This window comes from Platichthys flesus, chromosome 11 (genome assembly GCF_949316205.1).
Source record: "Platichthys flesus chromosome 11, fPlaFle2.1, whole genome shotgun sequence".
Classification (NCBI taxonomy): Eukaryota; Metazoa; Chordata; class Actinopteri; order Pleuronectiformes; family Pleuronectidae; genus Platichthys; species Platichthys flesus.
The window spans coordinates 6,439,285-6,466,179 of record NC_084955.1 but is presented as its reverse complement, the minus strand read 5'-3'; the positions used below and the strand labels follow the sequence as shown (position 1 = coordinate 6,466,179).

At 40.4% G+C, this 26,895-nt stretch overlaps 1 protein-coding gene across 1 annotated transcript; it reads right to left on the bottom strand.

The window, feature by feature from the left end:
• Positions 1 to 1,610: 1,610 nt before the first annotated feature.
• Positions 1,611 to 26,730, bottom strand: hace1 (HECT domain and ankyrin repeat containing E3 ubiquitin protein ligase 1). Its single transcript, XM_062399611.1, has 24 exons — positions 26,462 to 26,730; positions 24,397 to 24,451; positions 24,206 to 24,295; positions 22,542 to 22,646; positions 21,256 to 21,331; positions 20,990 to 21,121; positions 20,123 to 20,205; positions 19,817 to 19,913; positions 19,600 to 19,701; positions 19,394 to 19,500; positions 18,774 to 18,924; positions 17,513 to 17,817; positions 15,496 to 15,564; positions 15,266 to 15,353; positions 14,068 to 14,179; positions 12,352 to 12,449; positions 12,165 to 12,252; positions 11,906 to 12,055; positions 11,296 to 11,492; positions 9,399 to 9,530; positions 6,570 to 6,668; positions 5,260 to 5,330; positions 5,061 to 5,174; positions 1,611 to 3,624 (listed from the first exon to the last, which is right to left on the bottom strand). The coding sequence occupies exons 1-24, from the start codon at positions 26,550 to 26,552 to the stop codon at positions 3,522 to 3,524; spliced, it is 2,715 nt and encodes a 904-aa protein (XP_062255595.1). The 5' UTR covers positions 26,553 to 26,730; the 3' UTR covers positions 1,611 to 3,521.
• Positions 26,731 to 26,895: the final 165 nt, after the last annotated feature.

The following is a 26,895-nucleotide window of genomic DNA, read 5'->3' as shown; positions in this document are numbered from 1 at the left end:
GAATTACTGCAGCTCTTTCAAAGTGAGGCTGCCCTATGCTGGTGCTGACAACGTGACAGAGCTGTTGCACAAAGGCGTTTTGACAAAGACGTCAGACCTCAGTGTAAGCCTGACTTGTCTGTGTTATGTCGTTTCCATTCAGGCCTGCCAGCGGGAAAGAGGTAGCACTTGAAAAAGCTGCCAATACCAGACGAGTGTTGTGAGGAAGTTGTTGCCATGGCAAGCATCCTATGATCAAAAAAGAGAGTGCAGTCCATTCTCAGTGAGAAGGGAAGGGTTGTCATGGGGACCAGGTTCTCTGGTGAGGGATAAGGTTACGCAGCCTTTCACTGAAATCAAATCCATCGGTGTCGCCTCGGTGATTGGAGCATGTCCCGGTCACTAAGGTTGCTGTGAAGGTTTGAGTCTAGTTATACAGGTGCTACCAACAGTCTGAAGGCTTTCACCAATTAAGCGCTGGATAATTTAGGCTTAATTGCACAATTTTTGTTTACATTTTTCAATGGAGTCTCAGGGTCAATAGGATATTGACAACAATAGAACGATTGAGTCAATTTGTCCTCTTTCTGTCGAGGCTGACGTCAATCCCACAAGTTAACATTGCCCAGACTATTGTTTCCACTAAACAGATCCAGACCAAACTAAAATCAACCCTCTATCAAAACAAAGAAAGGATTTCCTCGAAACTTGGTGGAAAGATGCCGTGTGGATTTGGGTGCGGATCTGAAATCAGATTTTCAAACATCTTTAGTGTTTTCCCAGGGAGAGGTCTTCTCCGGCACATTTAGGGAACTGAACTCTAAGAGTATGTACAGTGAGCCAATGGTTCTGCCCCCAAAGTTTTGATTGGACAGTCAACTGAGCCCCCTGAACTTCCTCCTGAAAACTAAAATGACACAGCTTTGTTTTTAGTTTTTGCAGGTGACATTTCAAGTCAAAAACAGTAAAAAAATGTTAGGACAAAAGGCTACATCGCTTATCTTATATTTTTATATTTATTCGTCCCGTTATGATCATTTATACTCATCCTTTTAACCGATAAGTGTAATTTATTTGTATTATTACCTGATCTCTGACACATTTTCACCTATTTCACACAAACAATAAACATTCTACCATCTCTCTGTATATCTCTATATCTTATATACATATACACATTTATAATCTGGCATTATTTGCATGCATGAATGCTTTATTTAGAGCTCTTAATAATATTTTAATAGGTTTTTCATTGATTTGACCCAGCCGGTAACGTTGTCTTGTGGTGTGGCATCATTTCCAGTCTGATACTGTATAGAGGTGAGGAGAGAGGCAGAGGTCTTAGTGAGTGTAAACTGCTGTCAGAACAGTGCTGCAGCAGATGTTGGACTCACTAAACACTGGTTAAGGGCCATTTAGCAGCAGTAGACCTGCTGCTCTAAACTGGTGACCCAGCACAGCACTCATGCTGGGGCCACATATGTCTATGCAGGCAAACACACTATGTGCGCACACACATACACACACAAACACCAATGGGCTGCATGCATCAGCTGCATGCATCAGCTGCATGCAGCCTCTCCTCACTCATCTTTCCCTTTTGTTCCATCGCAGTAGAAACATGAAACACGTTCTCCTGTGCAGCTCGCCACCAAATCACCTGGCTTCTCAAAACAAGGTTTATTGGATAAAATCTCAAAGCACAAAAAACTTACTCTGACAAACGAAATAATTTGATACTGAAGATATTTACAGATGTTTGTATAAATGTATATCAGTATACAAAGGCTTGTAGATGATTCATTCAACACAATACTGCTGGATAATGGGATTGTACGTTTTAAATCAATATACTCCCTTTACAAATGGAAAGAAGGAAAACTAAGCTACCTGATACATTCATGCAAGGCCCTTATTCCTTTTAGAAATACAGCACATTTTCAGCATCTTTGTTTCGGCAGAATACAAAAAAATTACGGATTTAAAAGGGTTCCAGCTTTGTCTTTTTGGCAATGCAGGCCAAACATGTTCAGATATGTTGTATCATAACTCATTTGAGAGTTTACTCGACTGGGACAGATACAAACAATAAACCATCACTAAAGAAAACTGCTGTTCATGAAGCACAAATACAGACGAAAGAAAGCAAAGAGGTGCAGGTTTAAACAAATGACACATACATTTTGTACTTAGGGAATGTTCACACAGAACACCTTGATAATTCAGTATCTTCAAAGGCCTCACCTCAATGTAGTGTATATTCGGGTTATCTTCTGCATACTTATTTTTTTGAGAAATTGCTAATATTTATCCTTCGTTTTAATTTGAATAGGTAACTTTTTAATTACCCAAAAGGAATATATATTACACTTACTATTATATTATCCTACAGTGTATTTGCGCCCCCTACATTGGTATTTTCCAATGGACATCTATTTTGGCATGTTGGCTGTATTTTGATTTGGTCCAATATCAGTGTGTGTGACTGCGTTGTGATTGGTGCAGTATCCGTGTTGTTCTGCATTGTAATCGGTCCAATATCTGTGTGTATCTGCAAAGGACCTTAGCCAGGATATTACTAATACTACGGTATTTGCAACAAAATGTATTGTTGTGTTAACTTTTATTTTCTGAAAATGTAAGATTCCTGACCCCTGTTATTGCTTTATTTGTATAATTATTATTTACGCTTGAATACTGCATTTTACAAACACTTAATGGCCCAAAGTATTAGGACACCACAGCTCACATACAGTACATTTAAACTAGGTGTATTTCATCTAGTAAGGGCCCCTTATTTTTTATTGAGGAAACATATTAATACCACACATCATAATAATAGTAGTCTTCCCTTTTGGGTAAGCCATTTGTTTGTGGCTCTTTGTTGCTGCACACACCCAGTTTTCCCAGATTGTTGTGTTATTTAAACTAAATGAAAGGACGTTTAAAACAGGGAAATGGAGACTAAAAAATAAATAAAAATCTTAAAAACGAAACTAACTAAAATCGTATTATACCAGGTTGCTGGTATGTGGGCCTGGGGAAGGCCCTTTAAATAAATCTGCACTGTGAACCTATGATATGAATATGATAGTTTGATTGACAGCGTGTTTAAAGCAGATCAATTCTATCCTGTATCCATATGGAAATCACCTTAAACGCAGTAAATATTTGACATTCAGTAAGCCTGCATGAATATGCTTTAGCCTGTGTTTTAAGTAGAGTTCATTTTATAAATGCTGTTTTTCATAAATGCTTGAAAATAGTGAAATTTGAAGATATCAAATCATTATTTGCATAAATTACTGAAACCAGCTTCAATAAAATCAGAAAAAAGAGTTAAGGCACAGGTATGAGTGGAGCTCCAGAACCTGTGGCCTCTATTCAGTCTGTTGTGCCTGTCCAGCAGCTCATCAATAGGAATCTTGATTTACTTTTTTTTTTTGTCAAAAGCAGTACCTGACAACTAAATGAACGTGTGTGGAGGTGGGGTTGTTGCTTGGGTCTGCAGCCTCTCCTGGTAGCAGGAACTGATGTGGTGTTTACGCCATGGTGTAGCCATAGCTCCCACAATGCAGAGCTACGAGCAGCCGGTCTCTCAGAACCTCCTTACTCGGGTATTCTGGTAGTTTCAGCATGTTGATACTGCAGAGGGGGGAGGAAAAAGTGAGTCGGGGGAGTGCTGAGGGAAGGGTACGAATGGTCAACACTGTGCAACACTGTGGTCATGATGGCTCATATGAATTATCTGATGCACATTCCACCATGCAAAAATCTCTCCCCGCTTTCTGAGTGTGCCCATCAGTGTACGTGAATGACACTACCCAGTGGCTCTGAAGAGACATACTGCCCTCTAGTGGTATCTCCGGCTGTGGAGGCTCACACTGTCTCTCTTTGTCTGTTTAGTCATTTTTTAATCTTTAACAGGAGGGGAGAACGCGAGGGATGGTTAGAACACTTACTTGCTTCCAGGGAAGAATAATGCTCACAGTTCTGCTGAGCGTCGTTCCCAGCACAGTAAAAGTGTGGCACTGAGCCACAGCTGTAAGACCAGCTAAGCTCAGTGTAACTGTCGTTTTAGACTAGAGTCTTATCCAAAGAAACACATCAGTGCTCATTTTATATTCTTATACTGTGGGGGTTGTTCAAATTGAGAGTCTACTGCCACTGCAAATAACTTTGGATTTAGAAAGGTTCAAAATTTGAGAATAAAGGGTAGTGTAGTGGTCTATTTTGTGTTTGAACAACACAATCTTCCTATAATTTCCCTGAAATAAACTGATGTGTGAGGAATTCCTAGGAAATTTGAGGCACCAAAGTGTGATCTAGTAAAAACTACTGCCACCGTATTGACGGGAAAAAAAACTGGAGAACATTTGGCGTTCACACGGAAACAAGAATATTGCTGCACGTCTCGCTGACCACCTGCCACTGTGGTTTGAGTATTGGAGTGCACTTAGCGCTGACCATAAGGAGAGACGTTAATACCACATCAGAACAGGGTCTAAATCTCCCAAAGGTCAAAGTTAAAGTTAAAGTATCTTTATTGTCAATTTCTTAACATGTTCAGAACATACAAGGAATCGATACGACGTTTCCCACTCTCCCACAGTGAAACATATAAAGTTTGACTGTGCGTGTGGATGGTTGCAAGTCTCTGTATGCCGGCCCTGAGATATGATTGAGTCATGTCTGCAGCGGCCCCACCTATCACTCCATGTCAGATGAGACTCGCAATGGCCCACCAATAAATAATATGGTTCTTTCCGGAAAATTTACGAGGAAATTATAGCATGGAAAAGACGCACACAGGAAAATATACAGTATGTGTTCAAAAAGGAACTAAAACACTGAATGTCTCTCAAGGGAACTGACTGAAAGCAGAGCAGCTGAGCCAGTTTGCTACCATACGTGATATGTGGACAGGAAAGGCCAAAAAACTAAAAAGCCAAATGAACCAAGACAAATCAGTGAACACACTCATGAGACCACGACAAGTGAAGGATCGCAGAATGAATAGAACATGTCTGAACAGAACTAAGTCATTTGAAAGGAGACTGACAGAGAAATAGAGCGATTACCAGGTACTAGCGGTAGGTAGAAGGTTGGAGGTGAACGCCACTGCAGAAATGGTGAACTTTTGTAAACCGCTGCCGCCCATCAGGTAAGCAAAACCGCCATGAGGAACCCTGGAACTGAGAGATAAGGTCACATCATTACAATAAACATTCACACACATTTTTTATTTCAAGAACTATAGAATACATGCAACAGACAAACCTTCCAGTGACAAACTGAAGCATAAGAACTCGTTCCTCCTGGGTCAGGCTCTTCACCACCTCCCAGAACCACTGAGAAAACAAAAAGCAGACAGGGTTGGCTGATGGCTAAACAGAGACAGACGGAGCCCGACATCCCAGAGGGAGAAAGGTTGTTGTGTTTCTCCACAAGGAAGTGACATGAATACAATTCTGCCTAGTCTGTGCTCAAGTAAAATGGATCCTGACATTATATCGGGGAGTATTGGGAAACAGTTTCACCTTAATCTTCTTAAACATCATCTTCATCATTTTTTCATGGAAAAGTTGTGAATTAGTTTGATCTATATTATTGTAGGTCATGAGTCCATTAAACATTATGTGTGTGATTGTGTGTGTGTGTGTGTGTGTGTGCAAAGCTGACTGTAAATGAGTCGTGTGCAATCTTTAAACATTCCACTATTTCAATCAACAAGCAAGGATTAAGAGAAACCTAGATGTATTTAATAAACTGGAAGGATTAAATGCATCATGCTCGGGCACAGGAGAGAAGGTTGCTGACGTTACATTAGGTAAAACAGAGTTTGGCTTAGACACCTTGTCGATTAAAGTTAACTTGTTCCCAGGTTTTGAATGATTGATGGGTCTAGTTCATGGACAACTTTTCCAGGTAGATTTAGGTTTGGAAAACTCCTGAAAAACTCGATTGTTAACATTTGATGATTGGAAACAGAAACTGCCCTCTTCACTCATTGTTTTTAACTGTTTTGAATCGGAAAAGATGCTCAAGTTTTCAGTGCTGACCTGAACTTACATATTTCTTTAGTTAAACCTCCAGGTGAGTCAGAACATTAAAAAACAAATCATGAAGCAGAATAATAAACTTGCCTTAAATCCAATTCAATTTTATATCCAGATTCTGGAACATCTCACTCACACTTTTAAAAATGAAGCAACGTTTGATGAGAAACGGCTGCGAGTGTCAGAGTCAAGTGGTAAAGATCCAATGTGTGGGCTCATCTGGCTCTAAAACTCTATATATGCAGACATAAACCCTAAGGGAGGAGAAGCCAGGAAACCAAAAGATTTCTATCAGCCGCCTGGTAAATAATATGTAGTGATATTTGGAAATAGTTTAAAGTTTGATGACACATTGCACCATGTATGGCATAAATAATCTGCAGCTTTCCTTAAATATATCTTAACAAATCCAGAAATGCAATAAGGCAACAGCCAGGAAAACCTAACTGGTAAAGATTAACGTGACTAAACACTATTGTCTGGTGTTAAAGGATTCAGTCCATGTGGCAGGTGGAAGAAACAAGAGCCCACCTGGATGACTGGCTCCTGGGGGTCGTAGCCACTAGTGTACTCAGTGTTCTTGTACCAATCCTGCACATCGATCTCCGGCATCCCTGACAGCAGGAGCTCCTGTACGAACACATATGCACCCAAACACAGACAAATACACACACATAGACAGCTTGAAGTTAAACACTATGAAATTAGGACATTGCCAATTAGATGTCAATAAGGTGAAAACTAGTAAAGAGAGAGAAAAAAGCAAAACTGTCTGAATCTGATTTAATGAATACAGTGCAGTTTGACTGTTAAACTGGTTATTTAAGGATGGCTCTTCTCTTGCAATACTGATTCAGAATATCTACAATAGCTGAGTCCAGACCCTCCCCCAGCGCTCTCTTTTTCTCACACTTTAAACCTCTGCATGTAGAAACCATCCAAATCATTTTTACAAATAATGTGTCAAAACCTGAGGTCAGGAATGCAATGCAAACTGAAGTTGGCTGTCAGCTGTGACTAAAACTGTAACCGACAGCAGAAATGCTGATTTGAGTAAGAAACAGTATTTATTTTGGATCCTTATGTTTGGCTCATTGTTAAGTGTATTAGTTGTTTCAGGACAATACATCTCTATTGCCCAGAGGAATGAGACATATGAGGCTTTGGATACACAGAAAATACATTCATATTTGGTTTGGCCCTGCCAAGTTTTTTTGTGACCAAAATATTGTATTTTTCCTTTAAACGATGAGGGTATAGTGGAGTAACATAAATAAGACTTTGTCCTCATCCAAGACACATAGAGTGAGTAAAATAATTTCTCTTTACGGCAGATTCTGAAGGTTCTCAATCACGTCATAATTTTGTTCAAAGTGTAATTCACACACACATACAGTGGGGTTATGAACAGTTGTGGAGTGAACTGACATAAATCCAGCCTGAAGCCAAACAAAGAAAATCAGGCCAAGATGCAACTACAGGTAATGTCCTGTATGACTGTGGTGGAAGCTCACAGGGCGACAAGGTGCCAGTGAGACTGAAATAAGATTGAACAAACTGAAAAAGAAAAGCAAACACTGCTGCTGGGCATAAACATGTTTAAAACACAAAACTGAAGCCCTTGAGAACAACAGTACAGCTCAGTTGGAGGATGCTCAGACTGCTTGGAGGAATAAAAGAGTGACATCTGTATTCAATTGAATGACATATAGTGGCCATCACCTGTGGCTGCACAGAACTGGGGAAAGCAAAAAGCAGAAATATGCACCAATCTGGTGCTGACCTGTTTTAATGTTGTGGCTACTCAGTGTGAATTAAAAATTTAACAACCTCCAGAACTAAAATTATCTCACTGTGGTTATTTGCCTCCTCCCACCAGTGCAGTTTCCATGTACACATTTCAACATCATAACATTCCAGATTCATATAAGGTCACTGTGATCTTTGATCACTGAAATGTATCATTTCATCTTTGAGTCCGAGAGAGAACTGATGACATTCCCTCAAGCAGCCTTGAGATATCACTCTTAAGAGGCCTTTTTTTGAGGCCACTGTGACCTTGACCTTTGATCACCAAAATTCAGTTAATCCAAGTTAACATGTGCGCCACGTTTGATAGAATTCCCTTGGGATGATCCTGGAATATCACATTCACGAGGCAGAACGTGTGTTTGAAAGGTCCCAGTGACTTTGACCTCACAATAAAGTCATCCATCAGTCAAAGAGAATTGTGCCAGATGTAATTTCCCTATCGGGCAGTCCTGGTATATCACAACAAAATCGAATCACTTCCTCTTTGAGTCCAAGTGAACATTTGTACCAAATTTGAAGACGTTCCCTTGAACTGATCTTAAGATATCCTGTTCAAGCAAAGCATAAACATTCTGTGTGGCCACCCTGTCCGAGACCTTTGACTATTAAAATGAAGGTCAAGTGAATGATCGTGCCAAATGGGAAATTTCCACAAGGCGTTCAGGAGATATCACATTCACAAGGTCACAGTGATCTTGACCTTTAAGCACCAAAATAAAATCTGTTCATCCTTGAGTCCAAGTGAATATTTGTACCAAAATTGAAAAAGTTCCCTGAAGGCTTCTTGGGATATCACGTTCCCGAGAATGGGAAAGATGGACAACATAAAAAGACTAAACTCAAAATCTCTTCTACACTTTATGAGCCCAAAAATCACTTGGTGTTAACGTGCCTACAATGTGGGAAAGCTTAATAGAATAGTGGTTATGGGACAAAAACCCCACCATGATTAGCTTATTTCAGTGGAGCTTGTCACTGTCGATATAAAGCTTCTTGAATTTTGGCCAGAAGTGGATTTGATTAAATTCTTTTGTCAATGAAATTAAACGTCAATGACAAAATAAAATAGTACCATCCTTACCGTTTAAATTGATAATGCTGACAGAGTGTGAGAGTGTTTGTGAGAGTGAAACGGCTACAATGCTGTTAAAACACAAAACAGGGCCTATCAGTCACCAGTTGCCCTCCAATGACAGCATGACCGAGGAATGTCCAACAAATCCAGGGCGGGATAATCATCATGCTACACTATCGATCCTCGCAGGAGTAAGGACATGAAATCCGCAGACACACACAGAAAAAAAAACAGAACCCCTTTAATGGAGTTAGACAAGAGGGAGGAGCTTCAAGGTGACCCCCCCCCCCCCCCCCCCCCCCACACCCCACACACACACACACCAGACAAGGCTAATCAATCCCTGCATCAGAGCCGAAGCAGAGCAGGTTGGCAGGCTCAGGGGGACAAGAATACCAACTGTGAAAGACGAAAGAAGAGAACAGAGAGGAAAAAGTATAAAAAGACAGGAAGGTCAGAGGAGGACGACTCACCAATTCGTATTCGTCAAAAAGCTGGACGAGTGAGGCGAGGATGAAAGTGTGGAATCCTTGTAGGAAGGCGTTTATCTGAGGCTGGATGGCTCGTGTCATCCTCAGCTCTGTTACCAGCTGCACATACTCTTCCTGAGAGAGGACACACACACTCACAATGTTCAAAGTCCACAGACACTAATGGACAAGAGAAACAGACACAATTCATACATAGTTATAAGTCTTGCTATTCTCTGCTTTATGAGACAGTGCCATCTGCAGGGACCCTGCAGCACTGCAATCTCTAATTAGGACTCCTCCAGGCAAAAACCTATAAGAGAGGGTTCAATCGATCACACAAAACCAACTACGGACAGAGGGGAATGGTCATTAAAGCCACCGCCAGCCACACTGCTGCAGCAGAACCCACAGAAATATTCAAAACTTTTAAGTCAATAACTACAAGTTATTGTCTAGTATTTTCATCAAAATCAAAGACAATTCTGGGATTTTATTTAACAAAAAACAATCAAGAAAAAAGTGCTGGGATATATTCTCTTTGGGATGATTTGAGATAAGGACAGATATTTTGCCTTAAATCATTATCATAATATAATAACAATAGTAATAGAAATAATAGTCAAATAATGAATCATTTTTTTATGATGACAGTAATTAAAGCAGGCAACAAAAAAGCAAATACGATTAAATATAACAATGTAATAAATAATTCCCTGAAAAGCAGTTCTGAAAACGAGAGTTTTTAAAACATGAATCTCTGATATCCTCAGGCAAGTCATTCTAAAATCGGGACTATCTGCGATATGAGTCAACCATTAGTCAGAAATGTAACATGACCTCTCTGGGCTTTACAAGCAAGCAATGGAATTTTGTACTGGAATTAAGAACTAAGCCTTGAGGTGCCTTCTAGTCCTGGGGTTAGAAATATCCACATAGAGACTCCTGTCCTTTAAGTAGGACCTGAACCATTGAATCAAGGGCTGCACTAAGAGAAAATGGACTGATAGCAAAATCAGCTGACAGTAGTAAGTCGATTATGACCTTAAAAAATGCAACTTTTACTTGTTCCACAAATGTTAATTTTGGCCTTTACTTGAGTAATTTGTTATGAGAATCAAAGGCTATTCTTACTCACTGCATATATGCAATGGAGACAGGCTAATCATTTCTGAAAATCGCATTTATTATTGATGTTGTGAGGATTCAAGCATTTGAGACAGCGAACGCAGCAAGTATGTAAATGATGGTCTGGGAGGAGTGGTTTGCTTGACTTCAACAACTTATTTATATCGTGGCTTTAGGAAGGCAGATGTCTATTAAGAGTTCTAGAAGGTTGTATAAACCCCACCTCAGATTCAGCCAAATGTAACAAAACTCATCAATCAGCAGAACCACGTTCCTGAGCATACAACAGTAAAAGCAACCAAAGAGAATTTCAAGGTACAGAGGTAGAAGATCCTTGACAAGCCAAATCCATCACCTGATCAACCAAGCACAGAACCTGAAGGACCAAAAATGTGCAAGACACTTCATCAGCAGCACATTGAAATGACACTTTTATATTTTGTGCTTATGACTGATTGAGGCAGTTTCTCCTTGAACAGCACAATCATCAGAAAGCTTATATAAAGTATAATATAATAGTTTAATATAATATCAATGACAACATTCAGATAATGTGTCATTTCACATACAAACTAAGATATGGAAGTCAAGCCTGGGCATAGTATAAGGTCTTTATGCATTACTTTAAAAGAGTTTGTCTCCTTTTTAAATATTATTCATTTGAAATTCATTGATTCAAAACTTTGTACAGAAAGTATTATAATAGGGTCACCACTGCCCCCCAAGCCTGGTCCTTCACCAAACAAACACAGTTCTGCATTGTGTGACTGACCTTGTTGTCCTGGGTGACCAGGATGCTTGTCCCTCCAGGTTTGAGCGGCATTTCCTCCATCGCCCCGAACACGTCTGTCTCCACAGAGAAGGTGAGCTCCAGACCCAGATCACTGATGTCGTTGTCCAGGATCCACTGCAGGTTCTTAGCATACTCTGGATCAATGGATGATACATCCTGGTAGCTCACTGGGATACCTGGAAAACACACACACACATGTTAACTATAGTGTGGGAAGTCATGATCACTGTGTACAGGAAGATACATTATTCTTAACCTGAAGAAGATCAGATACATAACAAAGCAGTTAGGGAACAGTATATTTTTAAACTGGCAAACTTTGTTTTGCCTGTGTGTGTGTGTGTGTTTGAGTGTGTTTGAGAGTTGTAAACACAGGACCTTAAAACAACCACCTGAACACATTTAGTCCAGAAAATGTGTGTTTTTGAGGCAAGATCTGAAGTTTTACAGAGATAATTAAATGTAATGTATAATCTTAATTAACTATTGTAGGAAAATGTAGTTGAAAAACTTCCTGCACACTATTTCAATTTGATAACTAGAGCCATTAAACCATGGTAACACATTTTGAACTTTCTCTCTCTCTTACCCAGTATGTGTTTGTAGAAGGAGCGGGTAAAGTAGATGTTCACCAGCTGTCGATGGTACATAGCCAAACCCAGGACATGACCTGCAAACCGGAAGTAGTTCAGATGGTCTGGGTTCACTGAGGAGTTGCTGTTGGGCTGAAAAGTGGTTCCTGCGAAGTGTACACAAACACACACACAGACACAGACACACACCCCTTCAATGATAAAGGACTGCTTCTCACAGTGAATGTTTTCGAGTAACAGGAAAACGTGGGTTACCATCAGCTGACTGAGTGAACAGAGCATAGTCTGGGTTGATGATCTCATTGGACAGGATGTCGAACCACTCCCGAACCACACCCTGACCCTGGAACACACACAAGACCTCCTCACTTAGGAATACATGAGACAGGGAGGTGGATCACTGTTGGTCCATCACAAGCGGTGCCACAGGTAAGAAACCCACCATGCCCTCCTCGCCGTGGAAGCGAACAGCAATGCCCTGTTTGAGTTTCTCGTTAGTGGACTTGGCAACCATCTCACAGCTGCTCCTGAATATGGAGTCTGTTGGTGAGATAGAAGAGCAGAATTTGAATTTTGTGTAACATAACTTGAAAGAGAAACAGATGAGGAACCACTGTAAAATACAGTGGTTTGGTTTGATGCTGTATCCTGTACTTTCTGTGACAAACTCAGTTTATTGTCCTGTTATTTATTAACAAAAATACAAACCTTTCAACCCGACAACTGTATTTATGTTGTGTAACATTAGACTTCACTATTAATGACAGAGTTCATCTTTCTTATGTTGGATTCAAATCGCTGAACCCCCACATATGATTTTCACAGGAAGTGGTGCGTGCAGGTAATGATGTGTTGGATGTGAAGCAGATGGATGTATTTCAACGATGCAGTAGACAAAAGTTGATGCTTACATCATTGATACGTGTTGATTGCCTTCAGTTTTTGCGATGTAATTTTGAACAAAAACACAAGATACCTGATTAAACAGATCGATTTTGAGTCCTAAATGATTCCAAATATTTACACAAAGCTATGGAGGAAACTACCATCAATATCGATTGTTATTTACAGTGGTCCATAGCACTGAATGTGTGCCATGCCCTGGTTGACCATGACACTTGATCCTACAGGCGCCTGTAGATTTACCCAACGATTTAGACAGTATAGGTTTCTGTGCACCAGTCAATAACAGGCAGGATTTAAAGTCACAGGGAGGAAGATAAATATTCAAGAATGCTAAATTAGTAAATGTTTTGAGTGCAGGATGACTCATCAAACAGTTAGAGAAATGACAATAATTTTGACTTAATAATACTATGATAGTGGCACTTTGATAGATGTAACGAATTAAAGGAGATAAATTAACAATTAACACAGAGACACATAATTAAACCTGACTCCTATGAAAACCCTTAAATTACCACCAGTAACTACTGGCATCACCAAACCAACCAGGAATGAACTGTTTAAACGTAAAGGCCTTCAGTCGTTAATAATGACATTAGAACATTATTAAAGGTTCAGTGTGTAGAATCAGTGATAACTAGTGTTAAAGTTGCATGTTGCAGTTAAGTACCCCTCACCTCACCGTCCCTCTCCAAACATGAAAGAGAACCTGAGGTTGGCTACATTTGTCATAAAAACTCAAAAGTTTGTCTGGGCTACTGTAAATATGTTCATATAGATTATATAAATATAAAGGGTCCATTCTACATTACTAGTATTATTTTGTATTCAACTTCTGCCAATAGATCCTTTTCACCTTACACAATGGACCTTTTGAAGGATGTTCATTTATTTATATTAACCACTGCTTTGTTGTAGTGGGGCTACCAACAGAGATGCGTATATGTACCTAAGATCTATCTGCAAAAACCCACATAAATGCAGCTGAAACAAAACTCAACCTGCATAACGCAGATTGCGAAACCAATTAATGAAACTTTCAGTGAGGAGCTTTTTTGGCATTAACTAGGTCCTAAAGTGAGACTTATGGTTCCCACTGTCCCATCACAAGCAAATATCCTTCAGAAACTAATTTTGTGTCCCATTCTTGCTAATAAGCCGGGAAACATTACACTGGAAAGTGCATTATATTTCCTCCCCTGACACATGAGCAGCGGAGTGTCCGTGGTGGTAAGCTTAAAACAGTTTGTACCTCTGTGGATGAGGAGGATGTCGTTCTCGTTGACGGGACGATGAACCATGTCTGAGTCTGGCTGGCCGGCCAGCAGATGCTCGTAGAACCACTCACAGCGATCCTTGAAGGGCTGAGAGGGAAAACAAGACTTTTCACCACAGTGCACAGCAGTTTTCTTAAACTAATTACCACTTTAGTGCGCTTTCAATGCTCAGACTGTGGATTTTTCAGCCTCCACTGACGCCTCAGAAAGCTTTCGGTTCTGAAATACAAAGATGGAGCTAAAGTCTATTTGCATAATACTGTATATGCCTTTGTTCTCTAAGCACTGGAGGAAGAGTGAAAGATGAGAGAGAAAGGCTTTCCCCCTGGGGCTTTCGGTGCGCACTGAGAGAAGAATCAGAAGATGAAATCAAATTCGCCAGGTTAAAGTCTGCAATTAAAACAAGAGCCTGCTCCCAGGCAAGACACAATCCATGGGTAACGAGGCTCGAACGCTGCATTTCAAATATGAATGCTGCAGAGCGAGTGAACAGCACACAACTCAGAGCAGCACTTAAAATTTATGAAGCCGTATAAATGGAACTTAAGACAAGTGTTATCACCGTGGTTGTAACACAACTAAATGATCCTGAAGAAAAGAGACAGGACTTTCAAAGTCACTTTCTATAAAGTCCCCGAAGACACAAACACACAGACAAAGAAGGACCTACTTGTCAAAGTTGAAAAATACAGAAAAATGGAGTGAGTACTTTTGACTCCACAGCATAGTTTACATAGCACAGCGGTATGGTGATGAGAAAATGTTTATGTACTTGACTCAGCTTGAGAAGAAACACGAGTTTGATATACAATGTCAGAAAAAAACTAAGATTAAATCTCAGATTTCATTGTTTTGGACGATTTAGAACAGGTTTGAAGTTACCATCCCTATATAGAAAGCACTAAAACGTATTCTATATTCCAAAACATTTGAGGCACCGCTCAATGTGATCTGATGATTTGTTTAAAGCTGGGGCGCGTTACAAGTCAGTTCGGAGAGTTTGGAAATCGAACGGTCCACTGTTAGACAAACTGCGGAGTGTGAATCAAGCTAAGATAACTTCAAAAGCTCAACGCAGAAGGGTCAATGAGGTTAAAAAAAGTAGCTGAAGAACCATTGATTAATATCTGTATTCAAGAGTCTACCACACGCAATTTATGCATCATGTCTTACCTGCCCCTTAATTATATGCATGAAGCGTGACATTATCTCTGGACACTCAAGGAGGAAGTGGAAGTGGTTAAAGATGATCTTTGGATTCCTGTGCAGAGAGAGGAGGAGGTGAGAGAGCAAAGAGTTAAACATGCAAATAAATTGAGAGGAAAGAAGGTGCTGGATCAATATCCATTCTCTGGATACGGTGTGAAGAGGCTGATGCGTGGCAGAGGGTCACACTGACTCACCTGGTGACAAAACACTTGAGCACGTTGTCATGCTTGCAGACAAATTCAATGAAGCGAGGGGACGTCATTCTGGAAAAGGAAAGAGAGGGAGGTGAAGCGTGAGGAGGATTGAGAATAAAACAGAAAAGAAAGAGGTAGCAGCAACGGTTTGACAGTAGGATCCCTCGATTATATCTAAAAAGTAAAGTCTCTGAAAAGGATTATATCTAAAAAGTAAAGTAACTGAAAAGGATCTTGGACCACAAGAGAAGACGGCACTCATCCAGAATGCCAGTAGAGAGCAGGGTGAAAAGAGCAAGCACAACAAAAAACAGGAAAAGAGAGAGAGCTCATTTTAGCAGACGAGTCAATAACAGGCCTCTACTGGCAGTTAATTAAGCATCTTTAATGATCTAATTGCTTATAATTATGAAGGGAAATAAATGTGGGGATCAAACAGGAGGTAGATGAGGCATGACTGGTCACAGTGGGAGCTGTCTGAAGTTCCTACAGTGATATAGCGATACCTTTGATTAGACTGATTCACACTTCTGCAGAAAGTTTCAGGGGAAGCTACTGATTGGTCCCAAATTTATTCTGCAGCACGACAGTGAGCCCAAACATAAAGAACTATCTTTAGAGACAAGTGGAACAAGGAGTCCTGGAGTTTGGCCCCCACAGGGGATATGATCTCAACATCAGGAAGTCAGTCATATGAAAAGAAGGAAGATGTTGAGACACAGAGGGACAATGGCAAGGTCTTCAAGACACATAGAATAGCCTGCGTGTGCACATGTGTACTGAGTATAATGACTGATGTTTTAGTCAGTATGATATGAATTTGATAAATTACAAGATTGATGTAACAATGGATCACAGTGGGTACCACTACACTGGAGGTCTACGGGAAGCAGTAACAGTAGTAGTTGAAGTAGAAGTTGTGAGAAGAATAAGCAGTAGCAGTAACTAGTATTAGTATCCTGGGCTTCTATGCCTATGCCAACTAGTTCAGTTTCAGTGTTTTTCTGGACCCATGGTTCACTCTGATGTTTGACGACTTAAATTGAATCCCTTCATCCTTGACTCACACTGAATATTTTTTGCCAAAGTTGAAGACATTCCCTCAAATTCCTTTTTGAGATATCGTGTCTACAAGAATGGACTGAATGGACGGAAAACCCCCAAACAAAATGCCATTGGCCAATGGAGGTCCCCAGCACAGTGGCGTAATCAGTTTGATAGTAGTATTAATACTAGTTTGCCATATGAATGCAGATCTTCTATGGTAGAGTTCCTAAAGCTTTCAGCCCCAGTCCCCGAAAAAGGATTAGAGATGTGTGAACCCCCACTATCTCCAAAGGTGGTTAAAGCAAATACAAGATTGATTTGAGTTTTTTTTAAAGTGCTGAAAATGAACCTGCTACAACTGTTGCTTTCACTTATCTGACATTACGACCTCAGGGGTCAGGGAAACAAAGAAAATCTGAAGGGTGCATTTGGCTTTCAAATTATATATTGTTGTCATATGTTTTTACGATTATGGTTAAAGTATGCCATTTCTAACTGTTTCTAAGATTTTATTTAATACCTATGTGTTTTGCCTGTTTAAATAGTTTTTTGGTTGGTGAGGATTAAAGGTGTCACACCTTGTTAACACCTATAAGGCAAGTTGGGGTAGATCACAGCCTATGGAACATAGAAATACTATACGAACAACAGAAAGTGAACATGGCAATGATATAACATCGGATATAGAGCACTAGTTCAGTGGGGGTAGAGGCAGTAGTACTTGTGTTGTAAAGAAGTAGTAGTCGCAGTAATAGTTGTGAGTATAGCTGTAGTCGTATGTCAGAAGTAATAGTAGTAGAGACAGTGGCAAATAAGAAGCAGTGACAACAGAAGCATATTGGTAATAGTGGCAATGAGACTAGAAAAATAGATTTTCTTGTACTGTTTAGTTGGAGAAATGTTCCAGCAGTAAGTGCGTCTCTGTATATTGAGACATCTGAAGGCTGACACATGAAAGCTGAGCACACACCCTTGTGGCATCTGACAGGAGCAGCACATGTAGAAGGCCTGGATCACAGCACTGAGCCGATTGGCTGTCATGGAGACGACGTCCTCCCCGTCAGCGTAGACCTCTGTTTCCATGACGATCTGAGGGTCCAGCGAGGAAGGAAGCTTTGGTGCAGCGCCAGAGTGGTCAACATCCCGCTGTTTGAGAAGCAGAGAGGCTATCTCGCTCCCGGAGGAGGAGGAGGATGGGTTCTTTCTGTTCCTGTCCAGCTCTGTGGAGATGAGTACTAGCCACTCATCCAAGGAGTGCCACAGCAGCTCCAACGGCTATAGAGAGGCACACACACACACACACACACAAACAGAGAGAGAGACAGACAGACAGGAGGTGAGAGGTGTACAGGCCCAGAGTGATCCATAAAGGTGTTAAAGCAGAGGAGTGACTCTGGACTTTAAGGCTTAATTCAAGGCTTTGGCACCGTTTCCACATCACGTGGAGTTGAATTAGGATTAGTTTCAAAGAAGTACAAAGCTCCAGTGAGCCATGAAAATTCTGACATCTCGAAAAGATCATTGTAAGGTACACTATACGGATTGTTAAATATTTCATCCAAAATAAAAAAAATATTATTTCCTTATTTACCTATAAAAACTACCTATAAACACTTTTTATTTTTTTACATAAGTGTATTTTATATACAGCATATTTATTATTAGTAATAGAATATCTGTGAACAATTTTGACTCCCCATCAATAGCAAGGAGATATACAGAAGTTTAGATTGTAGAATTTAACAGTTGAAAATTAAAAAAAAGTATAATCCACACATTCTGTTGTTTACTGGGACTAGTCTCATTGAGCATGAGTCCTGTGTGAGCTGTTTCTGGGTTTCACATCGAGCAAGAAGCAAGACGATGTGACGATGTGACAGAGAGTTTGTGGTGTCTGTCTCATTTCAAGAAAATAGTGCGAAATCTGCAGCGGAATTAAAACGTCCCTTCCTGCCTCTGCTCCCCCACTTGCTGAATAAAGCAGAGGATTTGTTGTTCCTGCTGCGCTGGGCATGTGTAAAAGCAAACTGCGGGTAAAGTCCGTACCCAATTCTCCCGTCTTTATCTGCAAAATCCATGTCTGAAAACTTCTATACTGTCAAGAAAACCCTGAGAGTTGACCCCTCATGTTTTTGGAACATTGTGCTATTTTCCCCATTTCCAATTTCCTTTTTTTAGGAAGGAAAACACATTTTTCAGGTGTGCATAGATTAATGTGACCCCCAACTCACCTTAAAGACCTGGCTGCGAGGCGTCTTGTTGCCGTTGTAGCACATGTCATTGCCGTTGTTGGGGGATGAAGGCCCGAGGCAGAACACGTGGCAGAATATACGAACGATTCTCAGAAGGCTCTTCATCTGAGGTTCGAAACTACTGGACAGGCTGAGGAGGGACAGAGTGGGAAAGGAGGGACTGTCAAGAATTTCTAAGCATTGCTCAACATTGAGTTTGTATGAACTACATCAAACTAAACCTACTGACACAGAAACAACAGCTGCATTTGTGGGAGGCCATGTGACTATAGTTGGTGAAGGAGATAAATACTGATATCTCTGAGTCATGATACAGGAGGAGGAGGCTGTTCAATTAACTATAATCTATCCTGGTTTCAATTGTATATATATTATGATGAAAAAAGGAGATAGAAACCACAAATTCAGTGTGTTTTATTCTAAAATTAGACAGAGCAAGGCTGCTTATCTTTGTGAAAGGCTATGCGAGCCACATTAACACACACCTGTACCTTTCTATTGAGACATGGGCAGTGGTATAATGTGACAAAGTACATTTATCTTTGGGTACTTTCCCCTTTTATTGATATCTTCTCCAATATTGACTGTATTGATTCTACCTGAGAAGTTTGTGTCCATTGGTGGTCCCCACTTCAGCGAGACTAGTCAAGATCCTCTGGTAGTGACTGTCACTCTGCTGAGAGACATGCTCCAGAACCTGCCTGAGCTACTCACACACAAACACACACACACAAACACACACACTCAATACACCTGTAAAAAAGGGCGTATCAATGAATATATTGACAAACTGGTTGCACTGTACCATGCTCTCTTTAATCTCATCGTTCTGTGTCATCTGGATGAGGGTCTGGAAGAGTCGGCTGTGATGTTGGATGAGGATCTCACAGGTCTCCCCATATCCACCCTGATGAACACACAGGAGTAACAGGAACCACAGGAGCTTAGCGTGAACAGAACAAAACAACACGAAGAGGGAAAGAAGAAAAGCACAGGAAAAGGTTAAGGAGACAAACGCTCACCTGCACACAGAGATCCAGAGGAGTGATTCCATTCTTGTCAGCCAGGTATTTGGCACTTCGAGAGAGCAGAATCAGTGCTGTGTCTCTTTGGCCATGGCTACAGAAGAAAGACAAGTTTCAATACAAGCAGTACAATATGAAAAAAGGTAAATGTGAGTATTTGAGAACATCACACGCCTTAATACTTCAGCATTATTTTAACCCTGTGAATTAATAAGAATAAATTGGAAGAGAAGAAGAGGTGAGCTGTGTCCACAAAATGACACAATGGCACTTCTGTGACATTACTGGTGACATCACTGATACCTGCAGGCAAAGTAAAGAGGCGTGGCTCCAGAGACGTTCGGCCTGTTGATGTCAGCTCCGCTGTCCAGAAGGCACAACACCGTCTGTCCAGACACAACACACACTCACTCTAACTTACTATAATACTGTCATGTTTCACTGACATTCTGAATAACAAGAAGATAAACAATCCACAACTTGAAACGATAATATTTACAATATTGTTAAGATTTACTACTATGAGTGAAATAAGGCCGAGCTCTGACAGCGACAACATGCACTCGCTAAGAAACTGGGTGCACCCTCTGCTGTGGCTAGCTAATGACAGGCTGCATCATTTTGTCTGTGTTTATTTGGTGCAGCTGCAGTAACTTAACGAGGATGTGCTTGCTTGGCATTGTCGATGAGTTATTCCTGAATACAAAATATGTCACATGTGATAGAAGTATCACGTTCAAATCCTTTGTTAAATGCACTGCCTTGGTCAGTTTTACCACCTTAGGTTCTGTAGCGATCTAGGCACAAACACAGCTACATTCATGGCCAAGTTTCATTTTGTCAACAGCCAGAAATAACCAGCTACAGCAAAGTACATGGTCACAGAGCGGCTGAGGATAATGTCAAGGCTCATGGGGAAATATGGATAAAAGGAAATGCAACACAGACAAGCTGACCATTATTTTCACTAAAACTAAACATTTGCTGCCTTCAAACTGTTTAATGACCATAAACTTTATGCTGCAAAGTCCTGAAACTCTAACAAATAGTCCCTGACACAAAAACCATTGCCAGGCTTTGAGTCCTATGGTATAATTATCAGGGCTAAATTTATACAAACATAAAAATTTTTGAATGCTTTATATTTAATATTTGTATGTATTTTCTCACTGTTTTGTGTCCATTCTGACAGGCTACATGTAGTGCTGTCTGTCCCATGGCATCCTCCACATCCACATTGGTCACATGCTGAACCAGGTCATGAAGGAGCTCTGTCCGCCCGTTCACTGCCAGCCAGTGGATCTGGAGCAGGAGTTCATTAACCACCAGTCACAAAGTTAGAACATCACAGTTGTTTCATAAGCAACAATGAAAACAGCGGTTTTAAGATATTCATCACAACATGAGCCACAGCCAGAGAATTATCGTCCACTCACAGCAGTTAGTCCCTCATTGTTGCAGATGTTGACATCAGCATTAAATTCCAATAGTTTTCCCATGCACTTCTTCTGTCTGAGGGAACAGTGGAGGAAAAGTGTTTAGTAACAGTGTCATCACACACTAGTGCTGCCCACGAACAGTCCATGATTCAATGCATTAGTCATGAAGACCCTGAATCGACTCACATTTTGTCAGTCGACTCACTGAACTTCTATAATTGTTATTTTTCCCAGAGCAGGCTGTGATCTTTACAGGGCCACAAAAAGAAACGTGACGAAAACAGAGAAGCATGATGGGAACTAAGGCCAGTTGCACCAGACAAATTGACGCAGGGCTGCACCATTTGTGTCTGCAACACTCGCAGCTTCAGTGTCCACTGTCACGTCCATAACGACTTTTGAATCATACATGGTGCAGCTTCCTCTACTGCTGTCCACTGTGACTGAGTATTTGGGGGACATAAAGAACACAAGCAAGAAAATGCAACAGCAGCAGCAAAATCTTAGGCCACAGTAGCTCTCAAACGAGCCAACCAGCTGCTGCTGAGGAGTGTGTAAGACAACAGAGCCCTTGAGCAAAGTGACAGCAGAATTAAGCAGCAAAAATGCAATAAAAAATGACATATTGTCTTGTAGATGGATACAATTTTATGTTTAGTCTGAAAATGTTTTATTAGTCTAACCCAGTAATAGCTGCTATACTCTATACTACAGTGTATGTGATACAGGAGAGAGGAGAAACAATCTTAGACCATAAGGAGCTGAACAGTTGCACATTCAATCAGAAATAAAATGATGGATACTAGTTAATGTAATAAGGTTTACATCAATATTGAAAGAACTGTGTGTGAGATGTAGACATTTAAACACATAATGACAAACTCATTTGAGAAAAATTGACGAATTTAATGTGACACTTTAATGTAGCGTCCATTACTTTACTTCAGGCGTGATGAATGAAATGTGCAACTATCTAGGTGTTTATGGTCTGAATTCTATCACTGGAACAATCACTATGGGACCTTTTGAAGACAAAAACGTTTTTTGACTCAGTGGCTACATTGCTTAACAATATTTTGTAAATAATAGTGGTTGGAAAATAGTTCATCATACAAATTTCCCAAAAGATTTATTGGAAAGGTAATGATTCAATGTATTTGTTCACAACCAAAAAGGACAGTACGGATTTGTGATCTGTAGCAATGAACAAACTCAAACTCGAATCCAAACTGAGCAGAACAGCAACATGTAAACAGATAAGAAAAGCAGCATGAGGCTCATACCCATTCCTGGCAGCGAGATGCAGAGGGGTACAGCCGGAGATGTCCTGGTAGTTTGGGTTGGCTCCTCTCTTTAGCAGCAGAATCAGACACTCCACTGACCCACAGCTGGACAGAGAGAACACACAACAACTTAGTCTTCCTACAGACACAAACACACAGTCTGCTCAATGTGCGATAGGTCAATGTTGTCATAATACAATAAACAGCATTTTCATTTGCACTCTCATTGAGCGTCAGATAAATTACAGAAAACATAGAGATCTAAATTATAAATATCCACTTTGTCACAATTTGGATAAACTTAACTCTTCAGATAAGTTATTTCTGACGACCATGGAAGTGTGGCCGATATGAATCGCTGAATGATCAGGTGTTTTTTTTATTTGTTTTTTATATAAACCCTGATATACGAAGAAACAATTCTACAATACAATACAAATTCTTTTGAAAATGCAGTTATGTGTGAGACATGTTGTCATTAAGGATGCTCAAAGCAATATTTTTGGTACAAACAGTTACTGGATTCGTAAGGCTGATACGAATATTAATCTCTGGTAATAAAATAAATACACAAAGAAAAACCTATTCAGTACATAACTATTTTCAGTAGGGGGGACGTTTCAGTGATTAATGAAAAGCATCAAAGGGGCAATGCATGTGTGCTGTATACCCCAATCAAGCAATGTTAACTTCTATATCGCTATAATGATGTCATGATGACATCAGAATGAAGCAGCAGTGATATGTCATTATCCAAGCAAATGATCAGAATTTTTTATTTATTAACTTAAGCTTAGTTTTTAAGAAGATGACAAGGTATCTTAGAAAAGGTGTTTTTCAGATGTTACTTTTGTGTAACTTAATCTTGACCCTTAACTGAGGGAGAGGCGGTGGACTAGTGGCAGAAAGTTGGACTGTGGGCAGAAAATCCGACGGTGGTCTCTGGTTCGAATCCATGGAGTGACAACAAAAACAACATACCTGGACGGACAACACCTGGACACCGCCTGGATCTGTTCCACACTGACAAAGTGCCTACCCCACCCCACTGTCTAAGTGCCCCTGAGCAAGGCACCTTACTCCCGGTGTCAGCTCAATCTTATCTTGATCAGCTCCAAATTGCTATCTAGGCATGGACATATAACAATATCAAAAACTATTGCAATATTAATGTCATCAGTATAATAAAGATATAACACATGACTGACAAAAATCGGTCTTTAAACTTTAAACAGACAAATTAATGGGACATTTAACTGTCGATTTCAACTTATATGAAGATGTACATCTTCATTAAATTGTTGTCCTTACTGTCTAGTTTAATTATCTGGAGATATCCTGTCAAGTAATATTCCCATTAACTGTAGTTTGATGAAAAGCTGTCAAAAATGTCTCTGGTGGACAAACTATGCAACTGGTAAAACACTAAATGTATTCATATTTCTTTTGGCTTTTCTGTTCTATAATTTCTACCTATACATCGATACTGTTATATCTGCAATAAGCTAGTATAAGCAAGTCTAGCTCTAAAATGAGGCCCCCCATGTCCTCACATGCTTATAGAGACAAGGATACTACTCACTGAGATATACTTAAAATACAGATGTTCAAGAATTGAGTGGTGAGCTAAGTTGTGATTAAGAACCGAGTAAACAATATCTTACTTGGCAGCGATGTGCAACAGACTTCTCTTTACACGTCCAAAGGCGTAGTTCACATCAAATTTGGAGTTGAGCAGCAGCTCTGACACTGACCTGTAGGAGATGAGGATGGAGCAGGTCAATGACAACAAAACTAATTCACTGTTGCTCAGCAATGGTATCAGGACATCCTGTGAATGTGCCACAGTGCTTACCTGTGCTGGTCAGCCATGACCATTGGCATAAGAGTGTACACAGCAGTTTCATTGTCTGTGGAAGGGAAATAAAACCATCAGTCAAATTAACAGACCTCATGTTATACTTCAGCGCATGATAGGACTTAGGTCGTGGGGTCAGTCGACAACAATGAAATTATTATTATTAATTATAGCTTAAACGATTGATTATTAGATTGAGTGGTATCAGTTGTTAAATGAGACTTTTGTCAGTCATCTGTCAGTTGTGGCCTCTCATAACGGAAAATTCCCTTTTTTGTGTTTTAGTGTTTTTAAATTTGAATATTTGCATGTTGTGTCTGATGTGGAGGAGGAGTTGAACTGGAGCTTTATGTCCTCTAGTTCCTGGTAGCTGCCACTAGATGTAGCCAAAGATACAGTGTAAAAACACATTACTGACACACATTTGCTACACTTTCAGACAGCGATCTTACATCACCTTTTGCAAACACTATACATGGATTTTCCACAAAACAGCACGCAGCCATTAGATGTTGTTTGTTACTGAAGGTGGAGGGGGATCCATGGGAGAGCCTTGTGTACCATGGCTCTGTTGTTAGATTAATTGTTAATAGAGATATATGGGTTGAAGGAGGAGGTCTGACCTTTGAGCTCCTTCTCCTCACTGCTCCAGCTGTCAGAGGTAAAAGCTACAGTTTAGTTTCGAGACCAACCAATGTATCTGTTTTTATCTGAGTATATATTTGCTGATATGTTCCGATAAGAACACTTTTATGTAGAAGAACACACACGTTTCTTGCTTGAAAGATGTATGTTAATTTATATACTATTTCCAAGTTCTATATATTTAGTTGTATTTGGGTTTTCTTCTTAATTTATGGTTATTTATAAAAAAGTTTAAGGTAAAAATATCCATTCTCAATCAATGTTTTTTATTATTAGGAATCATACGTATAAGATGATATATATGTATCAGAATTTCTTTGCTCCCTAATATCAGTATCAGCCACCAAAAATCTAAATTCACACATGAACAATCATAACAAACTTGTAATTACATCTGTTTATGCTGCAAGGCTTCCAAACTACTCTTACACCTAAACATGGGGATGTTTAAATAAATCTTTCACACATTCCAGTGGCTCATTTGCTCCTACTAAGTCATAATAACATGACACAAAAAACCATGCGCTTGTCATGTTGCAGACTAAAGAAATGTGTTCTCAAAGTTCTACAGGACGTTGTGTAGGAAATCATTTAAATTTTTTTTATTATAAAGCCCTAGTTACTGTTGTCAGGTGAGACTGAACAAAACTTAAACTGCTGTATTTGTGTGTGGAAGCTGACGGACACAAACAATGTATAGTGCAACACATTGAACACACACTACTGTGCAGCTGACAGAGTGCCTGTGACAAATAGTAACAATCACTGTGATCATCACCCAGTCTGACGTTTGTATAACACCTCATCACTGTGAGTCTCACTTTGACATTACTGTGAAATCACCATCACATCACACTGTGGCAGGGATTTGATTGCAACTGTCACAGTGAGGTCACACTAAGGGATCACAGTGATGTCACCATGAGGTATCACAATGAGGTATCCCAGTGATGCCCCAGTAAAATGTCAGAGTGAGCGGTCACAGTGATGCCACAGTGATCTGTCAGTGATGTCACAGTGAGTTGTCACAATGATGTCACAGTAATATCAAAGTGAGGCTGCACAGTGACTTCACCTCATCATAAAACCTCAATGTGACATCATTGGTACCTCAATTTCACCCCATGATTCAACCTCATTGTGACCTCACTATGACGTGTTACTGCTCCTCACTGTTATGCCTCACTGTGACTATGACGCATCGCTGTGATGCCTTACTGTGACATCATTGTGAAGCCTCACTGTAACTGTGACATAACTGCCAACTCACCGTGAATGTAACGCCTCACCATGACGCCTCACTTGTGCCTGTGACATCACTTACAACTCACCGTGAATGTAACGCCTCACCATGACGCCCCACTGTGACTGTGACATCACACTGACATTCCCATGAAGCCACATTCAGTGTTGTTACCTTCCGGGAGTTCCACTGTCCTGGCCCGGCGGAGGGACCGAGTCAGCCGGCTGAGCTGAACGTTGAGCTGCTCCATCGCCCGTTCCATCATATGTGAACGTCCACCGGGAAGAACCTCAGGAACAGCGCCTCACCATCGGGCTCAGTGGGTCCTAACGTGTCGGTGTCGCTCCCGGGCCTCGCCCATGGGCGCTGGCAGAAGAGGAACAGTGTCTCCGACGGATGGTAATTTACTCGACACTCATTTTTTTCCTAGCACCTCACTGCTCGTTCACCTATAGCGACTGGCCAAGCCTCTGTTACTTCCTGTTGTGATGACGTAAATACGCTATGCAGCGTGGGAGACGTAGTTTCAGTGGTCATTGCCTTAAAAGGTAACAGCAGTGGTTTTATTGCCGACTGAGGTCGAATCGCATCATGTTTAATTTAAAAAA